At 35.0% G+C, this 21153-nt stretch overlaps 1 protein-coding gene across 1 annotated transcript; it reads right to left on the bottom strand.

Annotated features, from left to right (window-relative positions):
* Nucleotides 1-352: 352 nt before the first annotated feature.
* LOC149694573 (uncharacterized) lies at nucleotides 353-21027 on the bottom strand. Its single transcript, XM_089867420.1, has 11 exons — nucleotides 21024-21027; nucleotides 17504-17612; nucleotides 16672-16802; nucleotides 16106-16181; nucleotides 11242-11342; nucleotides 3878-4058; nucleotides 3691-3826; nucleotides 3273-3549; nucleotides 3010-3122; nucleotides 2485-2937; nucleotides 353-385 (listed from the first exon to the last, which is right to left on the bottom strand). Exons 1-11 carry the CDS (start codon nucleotides 21025-21027, stop codon nucleotides 353-355), a joined length of 1614 nt encoding a protein of 537 aa, XP_089723546.1.
* Between the last annotated feature and the right edge of the window lie 126 nt (nucleotides 21028-21153).

Raw genomic sequence — 21153 nt, 5'->3', positions numbered from 1 at the left:
AAAGACAAGCTATGTCTCACGAAAGAAAGAGCAGTTTAACATTAATAGCGTACGAAAAAGATCTTACAAGAAATATTGATTTAGAAATGTTTATAAACAAATTTAAAGAAGAAAAGCCTCGTCGGCTGGCATTGTAATTCTTTTCCCGGTATAAAAAATTGCTTCATTTGTCAGCAAAAAACACCTGTGGAATACTGATTGTCTGACAACTTATTTATGGTATTTTTTTTAAAAAAATTGGTATTTGTCATGCCCCCTTACGGAAAGATATTAGAGAGTATAGACGCCTGTACACCGAATTAATTCGGTATACAGGCTGCCTTTACGTAGCCCCATTTGTTGCCCCCCTTTTCTATCTATCTTGTTCCTCTAGATGGTACCGTGCCTGAAGGGGGAAAATATGGTTGGGGGGGGGGGGTTGACGGCACGTATCACGTGATATTGTTGGCGGGAAATTTGAATTTATTTTTGGTGTATCGGTATGAAGTCACGTGACTTGTCGATGGTGACTACATTCAGTGTCCATAGTGGTATTGTAGGATATTGTGTACATTTAGGGGATGATTTATTGGTAATTCTATAGGTTCTGTAGGCCCTTTCTACACCATCCTGTAATGCTATTCTCTTTATGATTTTGAGGTATCCATGTATGTTCATGTCATACTAAAGAACTAGTTTTAATTGAGATAAGGTTTACATTGAAAAAAAGGTTCAACTAACCATATGATGCGGTACTACAGTAGGGTGTTATAGTTAGTAAACGAAATACAAGGTTAGAACAATAGTACATTTTAATACCATAAAAGAGGAATTACGGAAGTTTTTGCACAGTTTGGCATTTGATTAGAAGTTAAAATGAAGCAGTACTGCTAAAAAACTCAGAACATAAGGATTACATTAGTTTTAATACGAATTTGGAGAATAAGTACAATTACTTGAGTTAAAATGCGAAATATTACTAAAAAAACATTAGAAAATACGGGTTACGTAGAATACATGGCAAACAAGCACAATACTAGTTATTAAATTAAAAATCCTCATAGGATTGACTGAACAATATATTTTTTCATACGCGCTAAAATATTGATATACGGTTAAAATGCGCAATCGTTACTAAAAACATCATTAGAAAATACGAATTATAATGGTTTTGATAACAAAAAATAAAATGCAAAAATAAATAAATAAATAAAATGCAAATACTTGAAAAAATAGTAGTACAAGATGATTAAGCACATAAACATTTACCATCATAGAAAATAGAAATATATTACTGCATGCGTGATTATTTAGTACATATATATCCATGTACCTTCTATAAAACACCATAAATAAAATTGATTCACATTAGTTTTAATACGAATTTGGAGAATAAGTACAATTACTTGAGCTAAAATGCAAAAAAATTACTAAAAAAAACATCATAAAATACGAATTACATAGAATACATGGCAAATAAGCACAATACTAGTTATTAAATTAAAAATCCTCATAGGATTGACTTAAAAATATATACGCGCTAAAATATTGATATACAGTTAAAATGCGCAATCGTTACTAAAAACATCATCAAAAAGCAAGAATTACACTGATTTTGATATCAAACAAATTCACTAAAATGCAAAATTAATGCTACTTCAAAAAAAAGCTTACTTTTATACAAGATGATTAAGCGCATAAACATTTACCATCTTAGAAAATAGAACAATATTACTGCATGCGAGATTATTAAGTACATATATACCCATGTACCTTCATAGAAAATATAACAATACTACTTTTAAAAGCTACAATGGATATTATACTATTTTAGTACAAATATCAGGCTAGTTATTAAACTAAAATGTTCACGGGATTGACGAAAAAATATATTTTTTCTGACGCGCTATACACGCTAAAATACTGATATACGATTACTGATAAAAGTATGGAAATATTACTAAAAAACGTTTTAATTATCATCAAAAAATAAAAATTACACTTATACAAAACAATTGAATACTTATTTTTATACTAAAGTGCTAATATATACTAATTAAAAAAGCTTACTAAATGCAAAAATATTACCAAAAACGCTGCGTATTCGTTACAATATTGTTACATGTTATTAATTGAAATACGTTAATAATACTAAAAATAATACTTGAGATAATACTTGAGATACTAATTAAAATACTGCTACTGGGTATCTGAAATATATACAAGTAACTTATGTCGAAAAAGTCAAAGATTCTAGTTAATATAACCGTATGGGGCAGTTTTATAGTCAGATATTATTCTAACTTTATCCACTACGACCGGATATGTTTTGGTCTGGTTGATCGTGATCAGAGTGTGATCTTGCAGACGTCTGATTTGAGGGCCAATAGGGACTTGAACCGAGTTCACTTGGGGCTCACCTTCATTGTTTACTCCCAGAAGTTTCTTCATTGTTTCGAAATTTATATTATTTTCTGTAGAGGCGTTTAAATAAAATCCTTCAACTTTGATAATGTTAGTTTTTTTGCCGGTTTTAGGGTCTAGAATGTCCATAGAATATTTCTTAGGTCCAGCACTCCCCCATTCACAAATATAAGCGTCTTGCCCATAAGATTCTAATTCATTTTTGAGCTCCCCTAAATAATCGCCAGTGGGTAGCAAATAAGCGCCGTCTGGCGAGAGGTACACTAAACTATCCGAGTCACAATAAAAACAAAGCTCTCCGACCTTTTCAAGGTGCCTTAATAAATGTAATCGTGCCATAGCTGTTGTATAACAAGCGATAACTACGTTTCTGTATTTGTGCACATTCTCGTTTTCTAGAATGTGTTCGTACTTTACTAGTACGGTGTTTTCGTTGATTGTTAGTAAACTTTTAACCACCAAGTCTGGATTTAATATTAATCCGTACAATTTGTTGGCATCTTTGATTAGTTCTGTAGAGGTGTGTCTTGTTTTCTGGCCAAATTTACCCCAAAAAGAGTTGAGCATAAGTTTGCTAAGGCATCTGAGACCTTCATTTTTCTCTACTTTAGTGATATCCAGTTCTGCACCCTCTGTGTCTTTGAAACTTTTGACATAGTTCTCCTTATCTTCTTGAGTCTGGCAATCTGCTGGAAAGCCGCTAGCTAGGGTTTTATACTCTAAAAAGGTATTAACATAATCTTAAAACAGTCCTCCCTGTTTTGTTTCGGAATCGTACTGTGTCACTTTGTATGACCAAGCCTCGTACATTCTTGTGATTGTGTAACCATTCTCTACTGCATGACGTAACTCGTCGACTACCCATGTACCTCGCAATTCTCTTTTTTCAGGAGTATGTTCGCAGTCGCCTTGAAACTGGGTTTTACAACATGTGTAACATAATGGAAATGTTAATTTTCCGTTAATACGAACAGGCAAAACTGGGTGAATGAGGTTTTGGGCCGGTAATACGTCGCATTTAAGAAGACCATCAAATGAAAATATGTCGGGAAAGTTGTCTAATATGATCTCAGGATGCCCTATAGGTATCTTGGTGGTTTTATTCATGAATGGGTATAGAATTGTGAAATCCACGTAGTGAATTCGCTGCGATCCTGTTGTTTTATGGTATAGTTTTGTTGCGCAACATCTCCCCCCGAAGAATGCATCACGAGGGTCTAATCTTTTTACTATTTTAGGCATAATATCATTATGGTTTAAAAACTCTATTATTTCGGGTTTATTTACTTTTTCCTTCTGCCATGCGCACTCCCATTTGACATTTACTGTATAATTGAGAGATTCTAATTTGGCTAACATGATCATGCTTCTAATATATCTGGAATTCAGAGTCTGTGCAGGGTCTCCGTGCAAAGCCTTGTTTCTGTTTAAAGGAAAGTGTATTTTACACCCATGATAGAAACACCCCCAGTACTCGAATATTTCCTTGTTGATTTCACAAAATCCGTCTACTCTAAGTTTTTGGATTCTGGTTTCTTTCCCTCTAAAGGAGGATTGGATAGTTATGTTTCTTTTGTGTGCAGTCCACTCTAACCATTCTATAGCCCCTATCGACTGATTTTCGCTAAGTCTATAATAATTAGCGGGTATGATGCCTATAGTATCAGGTTTAAGATAATTTCGGCGAAACACGTGAGAGCAAACGCCAGGAAGAGTAATTGCGCCGCAATTAAATGGATCAACGCCTGTTACTTTAAGTAGTAGTGTACGAAATGTTATACATCCCAGGAATAGTAAAACCGTATCGTTCTCACAATAATAATTGAGGTCGTTCAGGTAGTCGAAACCGTGACCTTTACTATCTGCGGAGCTATGCCATTTTAAGAAGGCATCTAAATTCTTCCTTGTAAAATATTGACAACCATAAGCTTCGATAGGGGGCAGATTACTTTCTATAACATAGTTGGTTTCATTCTATTTACATCAAAATTATGTTCTATTACATTGAATAACAAGTTTGGAAAACCAAAATATTACCTCTCCGAGTCAAGAGGTCTACTACTACAAACTTATTTACCTAGATATGGAATTATTTCACTTTTTTGAAGTAGAAATTTACGAAATTTTGAAGCAGTATTTCAAACATAGTGAATGTACAGTAAAGTAGACGACATTTTACATCCAAATCTTGGACACATGGAAATCAGTCATTGGGGAAAAGAACAGGAAATGAAGTCTACGCTTCAGCTGTTTACCGTATATTCTGATAGCTACATTCACAACTGGTTTGCAGTGTAAACACTATCGTCTCGTCTCGTCTCACCTCAACAATATTCTTAATTTGCCAACATGAATGTTAACGTTAAATAACACCAAAGCTAAATTGTAGCTAGACGCACTAATAGTCAATGTGCACCATAAAGGGAATAATAAGTCTGTACCTACTACCCGTATACCACAAGCCCTTTTACTAATCTAATTGCCACCATCTTTTCTTCTATTATAAAATCTTAACCTGATTATTTAAGAGTGTATTTAACTTTCGGCTCACTCTGAACCGTTGATGTCTCTTCATTTCAGACACGAAAATCAAAGCCAAAAGTTTACTTCACCTCAGGCCTCAATTATTTACTCTTTGTTTCACTAAGCCTATTGCGGATAATGCGCGCTTGTTATACCCGCCGGAGTCTAGGTCTTAGTTTTCTTCATGAAATCACTAAACCAAGGATTATTCTATATACAGATGTAGTATAGCTTAAGTAATATATAAACAGCCATTTCAAATAACAATAAAAAAAATCTTTGGAATATCAAAATGAAACAGAGCTTTAAAGCTACAAAAGTACTAAATGCATCATAATTACGAAAAATATTTCCACATATTCACTTTATATTATGGAAAAAGGGAATATTAAGGTTCTGTATGATTTCTTAACACATCAACACAAGGCTAACTGCTAACGCGACGCACTAGTGTAACAATGGACGGACACACACAGACAAAAACATAAGCTGCTTTTTAACTCTTTCCGTATTAATTTTGAGTTGAGAAACAAGATTATCTTAAATATTAAAATAAATATAATTAATATTAAATATTTTCTTCGTCAGTTGTTTGCCTTATTGAGCGTTGCATCGTTTTGATAAAGAACAATTAAACATTCTTGAGAAACCTGACTAATATTGGCGTTTGAAATGAAGCATACGCCCGTTGCGTCGCCTTACTCAAATAGGTAGTTTATAAGGGTGTCGAACTACACTTTAAAGCAAGAAAAACCGCAATTGCGAAAACCTTTGGTGGACAACCCACCCTAGGGAGGCTAGACGTTTCTCGCAACCCTAGCTGATCGCCGCGAATGTCTTAAACCAAACGATGACGATGGAGTTCGAAGCCAATGAGACAGATTGGTGTCTATGTGGAATAGACGGAAGACCAGTAGATGGTAGTGTTTAGAAGCCAGTATGTACAGACTGGTGTACAAGTGGGATGTACAAAGACTAGAAGATGGTGGTGATTAGAAGCCAGTATATACAGACTGGTGACCATGTGGGATGGACGAAGACAAAAAGGTGGTGGTGATTAGAAGCCAGTAAGTACAGACTGGTGTCCGTGTGGGATGGACAAAGACCAGAAGATGGTGGTGTGAGAACTCAAGTAGAGGAGCCATTTCCGTGACTGTGAAAGCAGTTCGAAAATGGCGAAAACGTTTGCTCCGATTTGGAAACTGCGAACGCGGTCACGTGGGTGTAACAACAGACACACACACACACACACACACCCACCCAGACACGTCGAAATTAGAACCTCTCCGTGACATACGTCACTCGGAGAGGTAAAAAGTGAGTTAGTATTGAACGAACAGGTTTTAACCAAGCACTAAGCTCACAAAACTCCTGGCCATTCACTAAGCCTAGGTTAACTTCATCAAATTCGCTTGCAAAGTCATGAGGATAGTAGACATGATTGGCTTAAGAAAGAATTAGCGAAAACTTTTCACCCTTACAGATGTACTCCAAATCCAAAACACTGGCACCAAATTCACTAACTACTTTCTTAATTGCTATTAAAAACAATTCCGGAATAATTTCCGGACCCTCGCTTTTAGACGGCCCCATTTTGAACCCCTGTGAAGACGCTTATCCGTACAACGCAAGAGGGGTCGTAGTCAAAGCGACAGAGGTAAACAGGAATTACGTATTTTTGGCCCTCCTTGTCAGCAACGTCACCAATACGTAGTTTTAGTGAGCCAATAAGATAAGTTAATTTTTTGGTTACGTGTTGAAGGAAGGGGGTCTATAAAAATAAATCTATCCCTGATATTGGCTTAACGTGATTAATCAAGTTGAAATAATTACTGAATTTAAAGGCAATTTTTAATTTCACTATTTTTTATTGATAAATTGTAAACCGGCAAGAATGGATAAGAGTATGAGTCGTAATCCATATTAAATTTAAAGAAAACTACACTAAGAATTTGATAAACCGTTGAAAAACCTTAAAAATGCCTTAAATCGTAGCTCGTGTAAGCAACAATTAAAAAACCACTCGACTTTGCCTCTTTTGCCCCTGTTTGTCTGCAGTTTTCTTAATTCTTGTTATCTAAGAAAATTGCCATTTCGCTCGCTACCATTTTCACGCAAAGACCACGAGAACTTAGGGCCGTAATTCTAATTATCGATGTGAACAAAATTAAATGGACCATAATTATTGGGGGTGGGGTTTCAATCGGCTACCCAGTTACCTAATTGCTTTCCCTGCGAAAAAATCTACAGTTACGGTGTGGGTTAAAAAGCTATAAATCTCTCTTTTAGTGGTCTGGTAAAAAGCTGCAGTTCATAATATATTTAACACTTCTACCACGCTGGAACCAGTTGAAAAGTACGTTGGAAGTGATTTGGGCATATGTGAGTTTTAACCACATGAGGCACGTCTGATGAAATAGAGAGGAAAATATGTGCTGGAAAAGAGACAAAAATGGGGTGTTCTCCGTCGAACGGAAAAATATGTACAAATGGCATGTTTTTCCTACGCTGTAAAGAAACTAACCAGAAAGGGGGCTTTTTTAGCCACATCGTATGATGAACATCTACGATGTGGGTCTTAGTTTGACCTGGCCTGTTGGTGGTGGTGGTGGTGGCGGCGTCGTGAAAGAGAACTGCCTTAGACAGTATAAAATTTTTCGATCGGCACTGAAGGGAGAGTGTATGGGAGAGAAATTAATACGGGTAATAATTCTATCACCGTTTAGGGTAGGGCATCGAGGGGCTATTCACTCTGATTTTATGCACGGTAAATTATTTAAGCATTGTAAAAGATAGCGCTATTCACTCATTAGGGTAAGGTATGGAGGGGTTATCCACTCATTAGGGTAGGGTATAGAGGGGCTATTCACTCGTACGATGTGGCTACTATTACGAGCCCTTGGGTCGCCTTGTTCGAAATGAGATGAACTAGAATTCTAAATGCTTCACTGAAAAAAGGGAAATTGGCCTGGACTAAAATTAATCTACAAAGGTTCTGTTTGGCTGAGCTCAAAAACTAAAGGACTCTGCCGAGTTTATAGGAAGAGGTGAATTTTTGGATACATGCAACTTCAAAAATAGTTTTTGATGGACAGCAATGAAATAGCTACATTAAATCTTATCACTTACCAGCATAAATCCGATTTTCAGTTCAATACGATTACACAGATCATTGCTGTAACGATAATTCAAAAATCTTAAGTGAACTAATTATTATATCGAATTATGTTTTGAAGAATAGAGTTCTTATACTACGCATTATAACAATATCAAAACACACGAAATACTTTAATTGTAATTCACAGATAGGTACTACTCAATGTTTAAACAATAATTTTTTTTTTCTACATCTGTATTCTAACGCTACGAAAAGTATTGGACCGCCGAGAGTAGGTGTGACGGTATAAACCCAAAAATTACCCCTTCTTTCCCCCCTTTCAGGGGGGGGGTAAATTTTTTGGTTTATACCTTCACCCTTTGCAATGGGGGAGAGATGGGGGGAATTGATGAAGTCACGTGATGGTGTTGGCGGGGGGGGGAGGAGATGGGGGAATTGATGATGTCACGTGATGGTATTGGCGGGGAATTTGAATTGTTGCGCCACCTGGTGGTGGTTTTCTTGATGACGTCACGGCTAATTTTGATGACGTCACGTGGCTGATACCTGTAAGGATAGGCCTATGCTAGGCTTATGGTATGGTAGATCCTGAAATGTAGGCTTATGCTAGGCTTATTCTATGGTAGATCGTGAAAGATATGCTTATGCTAGGTTATTCTATGGTAGATCCTGGTAGGCTTATGCTGTATTAGATCTTGAAATATAGGCTTTTGCTGTATTAGATCTTGAAACATAGGCTTTTGCTAGGTTTATTCTTGGTAAATGCTGAAAAATATAGTTTTAGGCTAAGTTATTCTATGTTAGATCCTGAATGATTGGTCTATGCTAGGTTATTCTATGATAGATCCTGAAACACTAGCTTACGCTAGGTTATTCTAGTTGTATAGGCGGAAGAATCAGAGGTTGTATTAGGTTTAGAACATTTATTGAGCACGAAAATTTGATTTTTCATAGAAATATTACTACCGTTTTTTCATACGAATAATACTAAGATACACATGAATATTGATTAAAATACTGGTATTTATTTAATACTACCTAAAAAAATACCAATTTTACCATGCACAAGTAACCTATTAGAAACTAATACTGAATTGCATACGAATAATACTAAATTACAAGGGATTTATATAAAATACATGCAAAAGTTATAGCTGACTACAACTAAATACACATGAATATTAATTAGAATACTGGCATTTATATAATACTACCTTGAAAAACACCAATTTTACCCTGCACAAGTGGCTTATTAGAAACTAATACTGAATTTCATACGAATAATACTAAATTACAAGGGATTTATATAAAATACATGCAAAAGTTATAGCTGACTCCTAGTAAAATGCACATGAATATTTATTAAAACACTGGCATTTTTGTAATACTACCTAAAAAACACTAATTTTACCCTGCACAAGTGGTTTATTAGAAACTAATACTGAATTGCATACGAATAATACCAAACTACAAGGGATTTACATAAAATACACGCAAAAGTTATAGCTGACTACTACTGAAATACACAGGAATATTTATTAAAATACTGGCTTTTATATAATACTACCTAAAAAAATGACCAGTTTTACCATGCACAAGTGGCTTATTATAAACTAATACTCAATTTCATACGAATAATACTAAAGTACACATGAACATCAACTAAAATACAAACATTGTTTTGATGCAAAGTGAAACATACCCTTTTTTATGAAGCAAAAGTTGATTTGTATTAACTATGATTCTTGTACCTGATTTAAATTTCTGGTGAATCATCTGTCCATTTGTAACACGGGAACAAGTCCTTAATCCGGTATTTAAACTCACCGCACAGTGTACAAAAGTTTCGCTCGTCAAGAAGATGTCTTCGCTCTTTATGGGTCGACATACGGATAAGGTTTTTAGATTGAACTAAAACACAACGTCTGAAGTCCGCACAGTCACGTGATATGTAGAAATAATTTTATTGGCCGCAGTCAGGCACGTCTTATACAGTCCCATCACAATGAGGGCAGTGTAGATGACCCGTACGTGGCATGGGGGCATACCCTAGTTTTTTGAGGTCTTCATGAACATTTTCGGCCATACCGAAAGAGATGTGGACAGATGAATGAAATATACCGGAATATTACTTATTATGCTAAAAAACGTACCGATCTTAACATTTCCGAGTAAAGTATACACGAATATGGCTAGACTGTCTCATATGTTTTCTATTTAGCGCACATTTTAAGGGACATTTTTACCAAAACAAGAGTTGCATATTACGTAAGGTGCATCGGAGGAAACACGTGATTCCTTACTAGCCTTTTCATCAACCTTTCTCTCCTGAGTTCGGAAGTGAAATGACTCTCTATAGTTTACAAGATCCCCTTTTGGCCACCCAGGTGTGTGTTATATGACATTAAGTGGGAGGAGAGGGTCGAACTTGGTTCTTAACAAAAGAATTTATCCCAATCTGTTTTTACTTATACGTAAACACGTTCATACGTGTCGTAATGGCTTTTGGGGTCGAGGTCGAAACAGTTGGGGTAAAAGAGAGGGGTAGAAACTATTGGTGATAAATAAATCGAATATTTCTATCATCATATTCATTCATCATCATGAACTCGGAGCTGCAGAGATATCATACTTTTTACTCCTGGCCTCAAGATGGAAACTATAAAAAAGCTTTAAGCAGAGCGGGGTTTTATTCGTTACATACCGATGATCTAGTACTGTGCTTCGAATGCAACGGCATTTTATTAGCCTGGAAACCCACCGATAATCCTTACGAAGAATATTTGAAACATTTCCCTAAGTGGAACTTTATCAGAGGTGGGCCCACAACAAAACATACCCTTTAGCTTAGATGAAACAGAGACGTACACCAAGTCAATAAAAAACAAAATAAAGACCGAGGAAAAAACACCTAAAAACCCCAAGAAAACACGGAAGAAATTTATCATACCTTTAAAGTTAAAACTACAGATCTCGAAAGATTAGTCTTGGAACTTTAAATCACTTTGTAGAACTCTCATAGACCAAATTAGAAATAGGAATGGGTTGGGGGAGGGGGGGAGTTGGTGACGTCACGTCGTGATGATCTTGGCGGGAAATTTGAATCGGTGGTGGATTTCTGTGCGGCATATTTTAGTGTCCTTGGCGGTAAATGTATGCTTTGTCAACGCAAGGTTCCGCTCTTGAATTAGGTTTACCTTTGATGTTTGGTCGATAGTGAGTTTCTTCAGCTGTTGCAACCCCTCCCCCTTTTTCAATTCGGAACTTATTGAAGATAATGGCTAGTTCTGTTGACCATCTGTATATCATTATCAACATTTTTTTGAGTCATTACTTTGCCACCGACCAAATTGAAAATAATATTTTACTTCTTCTGTAATTCCATAAATATGCCTGGGAAACAAGATGCCAGCCACTGTTAAGGCGCTGACCGAGTTTTATGTACTCTCCTCTTTTTTTCTCAACCTGTCAATATTTGATTGATTGTGTAGGATTATAGTTTTGTAAGCTTATAACAAAGGATGCTTTTGTAGGAACAAATTTATAAAGACTAAAATATAAATAAAGTAAAAAGTTATTTATTTTCTTTAAAAGTATGGGTTTTAATAATAAGAATATTTTTTCAATATTCATTTTAAATTGCATTTGATTTAACCTATAGTAATTTCTTCTATCTTCGTAAGTAAGATGATAAATTTTAATATTATTTTTAAATCTTACGTAACTCATTAAGTTTTTCTTTGATATACAAACCGTTTAGTTGTTTTCTAACGTAAAGTTCCAAGACTAATCTTTCGAGATCTGTAAAGGTATGATAAATTTCTTCCTGGTTTTCTTGGGGTTTTTCAGGTGTTTTTTCCTCGGTCTTGATTTTGTTATTTATTGACTTGGTGTGCGTCTCTGTTTCATCTATGCTAAAGGGTATGTTTTTTGTGTGCCTACCTCTGATAAAGTTGCACTTAGGGAAATGTTTCAAATGTTCTTCGTAAGGATTATCGGTGGTTTACCAGGCTAATAAAATGCCGTTGCATTCGAAGCACTGTACTAGATCATCGGTATGTAACGAATAAAACCCCCTCTGCTTAAAGCTTTTTTATAGTTTCCATCTTGTGGCCAGGAGTAAAAAGTATGATATCTCTGCAGCTCCAAGTTCATGATGATGAATGAATATGATGATAGAAATATCGATTTATTTATCACCAATAGTTCCTACCCCTCTCTTTTACCCCCACATTACTTAATATATGAAAAAAAGAAAACAGTATTAAAAAGGTGACACATTTAGTTTTTAAAATACAAAAGAGATTACAAGGAGTATTTCTTAACAAAAGGATTAAGTTATTCTTTACGGGCGCGTTTCAACATGTTTGTAAGATGACGTCATTCTTCAAACAATCTCGTCCAAACTCTGAAACCAGTGATTAAGGAATTCCAGCATTCCCAAGATCAATAAAATAAATAGTACAATAAGTAGTTTTAGGGGGTTGATCTCCAAGATCTGACTTATTCTTGACAACCTTTGTGTACTTGACTCCATAACAACTCACAACATACAATGGGGATGGGGATAGCGTAGCAACCTCCCGCACATAAAGGTAACGGACCCTTCAGCGTGTCAGAGTGAGTTATTTTTACAATCATTTTATTATGCCCTTAAGATCTTTGTTGACCCCCTCCCCCACCCCCTTGGGTGGAGTATTCACCTTTAAGTTATTTATCCCAAATTCTTAATCGATGTGAAATTTTGCCAAAATTAAGTGTTTTTGGTGAAACATAGAGTAATTTTGATAAATTTTACTTAACGATTTTAACAATTTGAAATGTTTTTCAAATGACGCGCTTCGTGTGAGTCAAATGTCACGTCAACGACTGATTTCGTTTCGATTGTTCATTCATTTTCCCATGTATTCCTATGGGTTTTTAGGAATTGTAAATTATCGTTTTCGTTTCTATGGATTGTAACGCAAATGATCAAAAAATTTTCAATTGTTTTTTACTTCTAACACGAATTGCATATCTTAGTAGAATTTAACTCAACGTTTTTAACAATTTGAAAGGTGTTTTCAAATGACGCGTTTCGTTTCGGTAAATTATAAACTAGAGGGCTGATTTCGTTTCGGTGGTCTATTCAATTTCCCATGTATTCCTATGGGTTTTTAGGAATTGTAAATTATTGTTTTCGTTTAGAAGGATTGTAACCCAAATGATCAAAAACGTTTCGATGGATATTTACTTCTAACACGAAATGCTTTGTGAATGATGCTTCTTACATTACCGTTTTACGATTTCCACAAATTTTTTGATAACGAGGTCGATAAATTTGATAAATATAGTACGTATTAGGTTATTGTATCGGTATAAGGATATATTACATCGGTATAATGATATGTTATCTTTCTGCGAACGCTACGAAAACATGACTTGTTGAGACATGTCCGGATGATGCCCTCGGAGCAACCAACTGGAATCAATTAAATGTTTGACCCCCTTCTCCAATTAACAAATCAATAAATCACTCTAAATACAAAGTCTATTAATAACATTAAAATGATTCGACCCCCCCCCCCAAACCCATTAAGACACGCCTGGACATGTTTACGTATAACTAAAAAACAGATGGGGATGAAGGTTTACCCTCGCCCCCTTTTAATGTCATAAAACCTTGTGGGTAGTCCAATTAAAGAAAGGACAAATTAAATTCCGATGTATCTAAGAAACAGATGAAAAGCGATAAATTCTTTTGTTATGAGTCAAGTTCGACCGCCCCTCCTCTTTAATGTCATATTACACACACCTGGGTGGCCAAAAGGGGATTTTGTAAACTATAGAGAGTCATTTCCCTTCCGAACTCTGGAGAGAAAGGTTGGTGACAAGGCTAGTAAGAAATCACGTGTTTCCTCCGATGCACCTTACGGTAATATGTAATTCTTGTTTTGGTAAAAATGTCCCTTAAAATGTGTGCTAAATAGAAAACATAAGACAGTCTAGCCATATTCGTGTATACTTTACTCGGAAATGTTAAGATCGGTACGTTTTTTAGCATAATAAGTAATATTCCGGTATATTTCATTCATCTGTCCACATCTCTTTCGGTATGGCCGAAAATGTTCATGAAGACCTCAAAAAACTAGGGTATGCCCCCATGCCACGTACGGGTCATCTACACTGCCCTCATTGTGATGGGACTATAAAAGACGTGCCTGACTGCGGCCAATAAAATTATTTCTGCACATCACGTGACTGTGCGGACTTCAGACGTTGTGTTTTAGTTCAATCTAAAAACCTTATCCGTATGTCGACCCATAAAGAGCGAAGACATCTTCTTGACGAGCGAAACCTTTGTACTCAGTGCGGTGAGTTTATATACCGGATTAAGGACTTGTGCCCGTTATACAAATGGACAGATGATTCACCAGAAATTTAAATCAGGTACGGCAGTGACTTTCGAGATGAAATAGAATTGTGGAAGCATCATGGTTAAATACAAATCAACTTTTGCTTCATAAAAAAGGGTATGTTTCACTTTGCATCATAACAATGTTTGTATTTTAGTTGATGTTCATGTGTACTTTAGTATTATTCGTATGAAGTTCAGTATTAATTTCTAATAAGCCACTTGTGCATGGTAAAATTGGTGTTTTTTAGGTAGTTCATGTGTATTTTAGCCAGTATTCAGCTATAACTTTTGCATGTATTTAATATAAATCCCTTGCAGATTAGTATTATTTGTATGAAGTTCAGCATTAGTTTCTAATAAGCCACTTGTGCAGGGTAAAATTGGTATTTTTTTAGGTAGTATTAAATAAATACCAGTATTTTAATCAATATGCATGTGTACTTTATTATTATTCGTATGAAGTTCAGTATTAATTTCTAATAAGCCACTTGTGCATGGTAAAATTGGTATTTTTTTAGGTAGTATTAAATAAATACCAGTATTTTAATCAATATTCATGTGTATCTTAGTAGTATTCGTATGAAAAAACGATAGTAAAATTTCTATGAAAAATCAGATTTTCGTGCTCATTAAACCTAATAAAACCTCTGATTCTTCCGCCTATACAACTAGAATAACCTAGCATTAGCCAGTGTTTCAGGATCTATCATAGAATAACCTAGCATAGACCAATCATTTAGGATCTAACATAGAATAACTTAGCATAAGACTATATTTTTCAGCATTTACCAAGAATAAACCTAGCAAAAGCCTGTGTTTTTAGATCTAATACAGCAAAAGCCTATGTTTCAAGATCTAATACAGCATAAGCCTACCAGGATCTACCATAGAATTACCTAGCATAAGCATATCTTTCACGATCAACCATAGAATAAACCAAGCATAAGCATATCTTTCACGATCTACCATAGAATAAGCCTAGCATATGCCTATCATTCAGGATCTACCATAAGCCTACAATAGCATAAGCCTATCCCTACAGGTATCAGCCACGTGTCGTCATCAAAATTAGACGTGACGTCATCAAGAAAACAACCACCAGGTGGCGCAACAATTCAAATTTCCCGCCAACACCATCACGTGACGTCATCAATTCAACCCTTATCCCCTCGGACAACACCATCACGTGACGTCATCAATTCCCCCCTATCTCTCCCCCAATGTAAAGGGTGAAGTTATAAACCCAAAAATTTTACCACCCCCCTTAAAGGGGGAAAGAAGGGGGGTAAAATTTTGGGTTTATACCGTCACCCCTACTCTCTGACGCTTTCATCGCCACTGTGCAAGGATCAGTTTTGCGTCTAATTTCTGTCAATAGTAGTAATGAGTTCCTGAAATAACTATACTTTAGGTGTTAAAACTAAGCAATTATATTATGACAGAAAACTACTTCTAAAAAATTACTGAGAGCATTTAAAATTTTATTTAAAAACTAGCAATATTTAATAATAATTGTATTATTTGAACGAAGACAGCTATAATCAGTTATAAATATTAAATAACTATAAATTTGTGAGAAATTACTAATACTAACAGTGACACTTTATTAGTGGAGGTGCTTCACCAATATTAGACATTTAACATTTAAGTTGAACATTTCTTACCTTTCCATCTCGATGTTTACTTCAGTGCGCTGAGTGATGAAGAAACTCTTTAAGGATGGTAGATAATATAATGTTGCTAATATGAAAACTTTCACCAAATCTTCTTACTTAGTAAAACCAATAAACCGTGTTACATCGTCAGGATAACGACCTTAAATCCTGCCATTGCTAATTGTCATCAAGATTGTTTGAAAGCTCCTACTTGCTTAATTGATAGAAATTACATAGAAAAAACACAGAAATTATTATTTAAACGATTTTATCTTACTGTCGGTTCATTTAAAATGCAAATTCATTAAATTTATCGAACGAAACTAAATTTCCGCACTGAAGGAAGGGAATTTTTGACAGAGGTCATTCAGACGCAAAAAAAATTCATTTCATTCGCAAAATATCAACACCGTATTTCTTGCCTTGAAACAGGGGAATCGATATAAATCGTTATGTTAGACGGTTACACAAATTTTCTCAAGGAAAGAGAATGAGATTTCAATTTCAAGTAACCTATTGTTGAAAAACATTTGAAGAACTTCTCTAAAGAGACCACACTGTTAGAAAAAACCGACCTGAACTCATCCAAGTTTGAACATTTTCGACCAAAGAAGGGCGGATTAATAAATGCCTTGCCAAGTTTGCACGATTGTTACCAAATTTGCACAGATCACAAAATGGCATACCAAGTTTGCACGTTTTTGACCTAAGATGCACAGATCCCAAAATGGCATACCAACTTTATTCGCTTTTGACCCACGTTGCACAGATCGTAAATTAACACGCCAAATTTGCTCGCTTCTGACCAATTTTGGCCAGGACATATAAAACCCGTGAAGTGTGCTTTAAGTTTGCATAGATCGTGATCGGGTTTGGAGCTGCATGCTCTATCTTTCAAGGTACTTTAAAAACAAAAAGTTTATTCTGAAGTAAATTCGTTAAATTATATTTAGATCAAAAGTAACATTCTGAACGTGTTTTTTACATTAATTATAAATATATCATCGCTCAATGCGAAGACTTTTTTCCTACAAAATAAAATCCAATACATATCGACCAAGCGGAGCTTCCGCTATCTATCTAGGCCCGTCGATTTTTATGTGGGGAAATACCCAGTTTCATAGAGGAAATATTTCTACCCTATATGTGTACAAGATGGGGAGTTTATTACCGTTGCGACAGGGGTCCTCCCTAAATTATCGTTGATATTTTAGGAGCCAATCATAAAAATTTGATGAAAGAGAAATTTCACCCTTAAATTAACGTAATGGTTTTAGGGGCTATTCACTTTGCTGAATCTTTTGGTTAGATTTTATGAACAACAAAATTATTTATGAGATTTTAACATTGTTATTTATTTAGTAAAACAAAACTTCTTGAAGTTGCTAATTCACAGTTTTATTATACCATAAGAGGAATTTTTTTTCACCTTCATAACCTTTCAGTTTTTGAATCTTTGGTTTTCTATCCTTTACTTCTTCGGCATGATTGTTTAATAAAGGTCTTCGGAAATTTTCTGAAACATTTACTTACAATCCGCGACTCCTCTACGTCTAAACCTTGCTTTAATATTGTAGTAGCCGATGGGGTCACGACGCTGATCTTATTTTTATTTTACGGTACTAAAAGCGCCACCAAGCGAGAAAACACGGCGAACTAAATTAGTTAAAAACATTTTCTCACCTCGCGATAGACACGGGCCTAGCTAGATCAAAACTACCGAATGATAAAATAATGCGCTGTCGTATTCAACAGGGTAGTAGTATCATCCATTGTAACTTCCCATAAGCCCCTATAGAGGCAAAAAAAAGGTGACGAAAAATTACTCTATTATATTATTGTACACTGAGAGAAAAAATCGTAGTTTTAACAGATATTATTCATGTTAAATTTACGTAAACACTTGTCATGACGATTTCACTGCAAATCACCGTGTTTTATGCAGACCCACCTTTAGTTATTTCCACGTGACTAACAGTATTTAATGAATAACGTTTAAGACCTATACTTTTAACACTAAGGCTTGTCGTTTCCGCAAAATAACCCTAGTATGTTCTACATGACCATTGATTTTAAGAAAAAACATGCTAAGATGTGTCAATTTTACTTGTTATCGGTATTTTTACATGAAGTCTGTAAATAAGACTTTACTGAAAATACCTGTTTTTTAAAGGAATACTTCACGTTTTTATAACCGGACCAACATAAATTCGTTGAAAACGATTCATACATGTACTTTTAACACTAAGGCTTGTCGTTTCCACAAAATAACCCTAGTATGTTCTACATGAGCATTGATTTTAAGAAAAAACATGCTAAGATGTGTTAATTTTACTTGTTATCGGTATTTTTACATGAAGTCTGTATTTAAGATTTTACTGAAAATACCTGTTTTTTAAAGGAATACTTCACGTTTTTATAACCGGACCAACATAAATTCGTTGAAAACGATTCATACATGTACTTTTAACACTAAGGCTTGTCGTTTCCACAAAATAACCCTAGTATGTTCTACATGAGGATTGATTTTAAGAAAACACATGCTAAGATGTGTTAATTTTACTTGTTATCGGTATTTTTACATGAAGTCTGTATTTAAGACTTTACTGAAAATACCTGTTTTTTAAAGGAATACTTCCCGTTTTTACAACCGGACCAACATAAATTCGTTAAAAACGATTCATACATGTACTTTTAACACTAAGGCTTGTCGTTTCCGCAAAATAACCCTATTATGTTCTACATGAGCATTGATTTTAAGAAAAAAACATGCTAAGATGTGTCAATTTTACTTGTTATCGGTGTTTTTACATGAAGTCTGTATTTAAGACTTTATTGAAAATACCAGTTTTTTAAAGGAATACTTCCCGTTTTTACAACCGGACCAACATAAATTCGTTAAAAACGATTCATACATGTACTTTTAACACTAAGGCTTGTCGTTTCCGCAAAATAACCCTAGTATGTTCTACATGAGCATTGATTTTAAGAAAACACATGCTAAGATGTGTTAATTTTACTTGTTATCGGTATTTTTACATGAAGTCTGTATTTAAGACTTTACTGAAAATACCTGTTATTTAAAGGAACACTTTCCGTTTTTACAACGGGACCAACTTAAACTCCTTACGATTCATGCTTGTCGATTCCGCAAAAAAGAATTAATTTTGTTTACAAAGATGTCCCTTATATATTCATTTTAAGAGATATTCAATGATTTGTGGAAAGTCTTTTCGACGGGCACACAAATAGTAGCGTGACATAAACCTTTTAAAGGGAGCGTGAAGTGGGAAATAAGTTATTTTCATCGATTATTCTACTAGTAATAATCTGCATAGTGAAACATCCAGGAAATACCTCTGAATAATTTTAAAAATAAAAATGGATTAAGATTTCATCAATAATTTTAAATAAGCCCCTCCGACCAATCGCGTAACGCTCTGCCTTTCAGTGAACAAAAGTTACGTGGCACGCTCTATTTCGAGCATTATTTAGCAGGAGATATGATAAATTTTGCGTGTAATGTAATAACCGTAACACGCGACATTGAGCGCGTGACCTGGAAGTTTTTGTTCGCTATATGCAGGATAGGCTCGAGGATAGGTCTTATAATTAGTAGAATCGATTAAAAATCACTTCATTTTCCTCTTCACCCTACCTTTAAGGCCAGTGAAAGTCCCTGCTAACATGGTTTACGATAACATCCCTCCTTCCAAGACTCTATACAAAAGCTCTTGCTAGTTAGTCCTTCGCTTCTCAGGTGTGGGTTTTTTAGGGGAATATCTCCAAAACCACCATAGAAGCGAAATCCTCCAACGCAACTATAGAGGCGCTATTTCATCGTTACGAACCCCCCCCCACTAGGGTTGAGCAAGGAGTGAAGCCTAAGAAATCAGCAGGTTGTGGTGAAACGTATGAAATAGAGAATTTGTAAAAAATAACAAAATAAAAAAGTAGCATCGGAACAAGTTGAACAACAAACAAAGTAAACAACAAAAATAAATCTCGAAAACGGGAACATTCACTTAAACATGATTTGACAATTTTAATTTTCTGTTCGTCTTACTTTTTCAAGAAATACCTATGACAAGTTAAAATTTATTTTCCTTTGACTGTCTCGCCAACACCGAAACAATAAATTTCCCTTTTATATGTTTTCTTTATTACATTTCGCGAAAATGGACGAATTAAATAGATTTCTTCTTTTTACTTTTGGGCGAAATTTGACGGAATAAATTTTGCTCTTATCCGGCAACAACTTCGAATAGTTATGACTTTTGTTGTGGTTGTATAACGGGTATTAAAAGTTATTAAGGGTTCTACTTTTGGTATGATTGAAAGGGATTTGGGGTTATGTGTATTATTTAAAAGCTTGAGTTTTTTCAGTTTTCCATATGTCGGATCTAGGGTTCGAAAATTACGGTAATTTTGAAAATGGTAAATTACGCCGTAATTAACCACGTAAATTACCGTTCATGTTAATTTACGAAAATTCAAAAATTAAATTATACTGATAATTTTTAAGCTAAATAATGAAAAATATCACTTGAACACAGCTATTCTTTTTATAGCATAGTATCTTACATTATTTAAACACCGAGTTTTGATGTTTGCAGCTCAAAATACTTTTGAACAGCAACATACACTTTCTTCTTCTTACCAATTTTGAGAATTATTGCTATTTCATGTTTTTAGAACAAAATTCTAGAGAAGGGCCGAAACCAGTTTAAACCGATACCGATATATCGGTTTAGTCAAATTTCGGTACCGATATTGGTATTGGCTAATCTCTAGAAACTAACAACTACAGCTTTCCGAGTTTCCAGCTGAAGCAAACGAACTCGACAACAAGAATAGACGAGAAAATCAAATTTAATTTCCTTAATCAAATTTTTCCTCGCTTGCCGTTCGACCTTTTATGACTTACTCATGTCTCATGGGAAGAAATGAGTGTGCCTGCACGGGTAGAGCAAAATATGGAGCTTTTAGACCATTTTCCAAGTGAAGGAAATGAAAATTCGGTGGTAAATTACCATCGTGGTAATTTACGCTGGTAA

This window comes from Phalangium opilio, unplaced genomic scaffold (genome assembly GCF_054372755.1).
Source record: "Phalangium opilio isolate 3A_F unplaced genomic scaffold, DU_Popi_V2 ptg000022l_1, whole genome shotgun sequence".
NCBI lineage: Eukaryota > Metazoa > Arthropoda > Arachnida > Opiliones > Phalangiidae > Phalangium > Phalangium opilio.
Note: the sequence above shows the minus strand (reverse complement) of the source record. Positions and strands in the feature narration are given on the sequence as shown.

What these genes read in the sequence shown, in the direction of transcription:
- LOC149694573 (XM_089867420.1), bottom strand. An exon ending in GTAAACATCGAGATGGAAAG is followed by an intron (nt 11,343 to 16,105) that starts GTAAGAAATGTT and finishes AATGATATACAG; the next exon opens with ATGGTCAACAGAACTAGCCA. An exon ending in ATCAACAAGGAAATATTCGA is followed by an intron (nt 3,827 to 3,877) that starts GTACTGGGGGTG and finishes TCCTTTAAACAG; the next exon opens with AAACAAGGCTTTGCACGGAG.